A 1,155-nucleotide genomic window follows, 5' to 3' on the forward strand; every position below is an offset into this window, starting at 1 on the left:
AAGTATTTTCCTCTTTATGGTTATTATTCTAGATCCCGTTTTCATGCCTTAATTCATGACTAGATTATTGGTTTCCTTTTCTTGTTTTCTAGTTTATAAGCATGTATATGGACCCTTGAATGATATAACAAAAACTACAATATATTCAATTTCCGTTTATATGGTATCTGAGCAGGTAATATAATGCTCTACCATCAAACCTAACACACCGACCACCGAGAATAATGGCCGGAAAAGATGACTCCACGACAGCCAAAACTCAAAACCAAACCCAAAATACCGATCACTCCTCTCCGTATTACCTCCATCCCTCCGATTTCCCAAGACAAATGCAGGTAAACGAGCCCCTCAATGACAATAATTACCTGGATTGGTCTCAAGAGATGGAGAACTTTCTATTTGCCAAGAAAAAAATAAGCTTCGTTAACGGTTCGTTAATAAAACCGGAGACGACCGACCCAAACTACAATACATGGCTTCGGTGTGACGCAATGATAAAGGGGTGGCTCACCACAGCCATGGAAAAGGAGATCCGAACAAGCGTGAAATATGCAACTACCAGTGAAGAGATGTGGAATGACTTGCGGGAGCGGTTTGGAAAGGTAAGTGCACCGAGAGCATACGAGTTGAAACAGCTTCTCAGCCTAACAAAACAAGACGGAACCTCCGTTTCAGCTTATTATACACGGCTGAAGGCCATCTGGGACGAGATCCGCTCGGTTTTCTCCGCGCCGAGATGCTCTTGTGGAGGATGCAAATGTGACGTTAGTAGGGTTTGTGACTTGAGAGACAAAGAAAGGTTATATGAATTCCTTCTTGGGCTCGATAGTGTTACTCCACCATTAGAACCCAACTGCTCGCCATGAAGCCAACCCCGACACTCGGAGAGGCTTACCGTCTCGTCTCCGAGGACGAGCAGCAAAAGGCAGTTACTGGAGGAAGAAAGATAAGCCCCGATAATACATTAGCTTTCCAAACACATGTTAAACGAGATAGGCCCGGCAATTCCAACAAGTGGCAGTGAAGAAATGCTAGAGGAGGGAAGAATGATAAGGAGGGCCACTGTGATTTCTGTAACAAAGATGGGCACAAACGCGAAGGTTGCTTCAAACTTGTAGGTTACCCGGAATGGTGGCCCGGGAAAGGAAAAACCGA

General features: G+C 44.6%; 1 protein-coding gene across 1 annotated transcript; it reads left to right on the forward strand.

The window, feature by feature from the left end:
• Positions 1-224: 224 nt before the first annotated feature.
• Positions 225-866, forward strand: LOC143598878 (uncharacterized). The gene has a single exon (XM_077076976.1). The coding sequence runs from the start codon at positions 225-227 to the stop codon at positions 864-866; it is 642 nt and encodes a 213-aa protein (XP_076933091.1).
• The last annotated feature ends 289 nt before the right edge of the window (positions 867-1,155 follow it).

Source organism: Bidens hawaiensis, unplaced genomic scaffold (assembly GCF_021521415.1).
Source record: "Bidens hawaiensis isolate Kalapana, Puna unplaced genomic scaffold, B.hawaiensis_p1.1 tig00051158_1, whole genome shotgun sequence".
In the NCBI taxonomy this organism is placed as follows: domain Eukaryota; kingdom Viridiplantae; phylum Streptophyta; class Magnoliopsida; order Asterales; family Asteraceae; genus Bidens; species Bidens hawaiensis.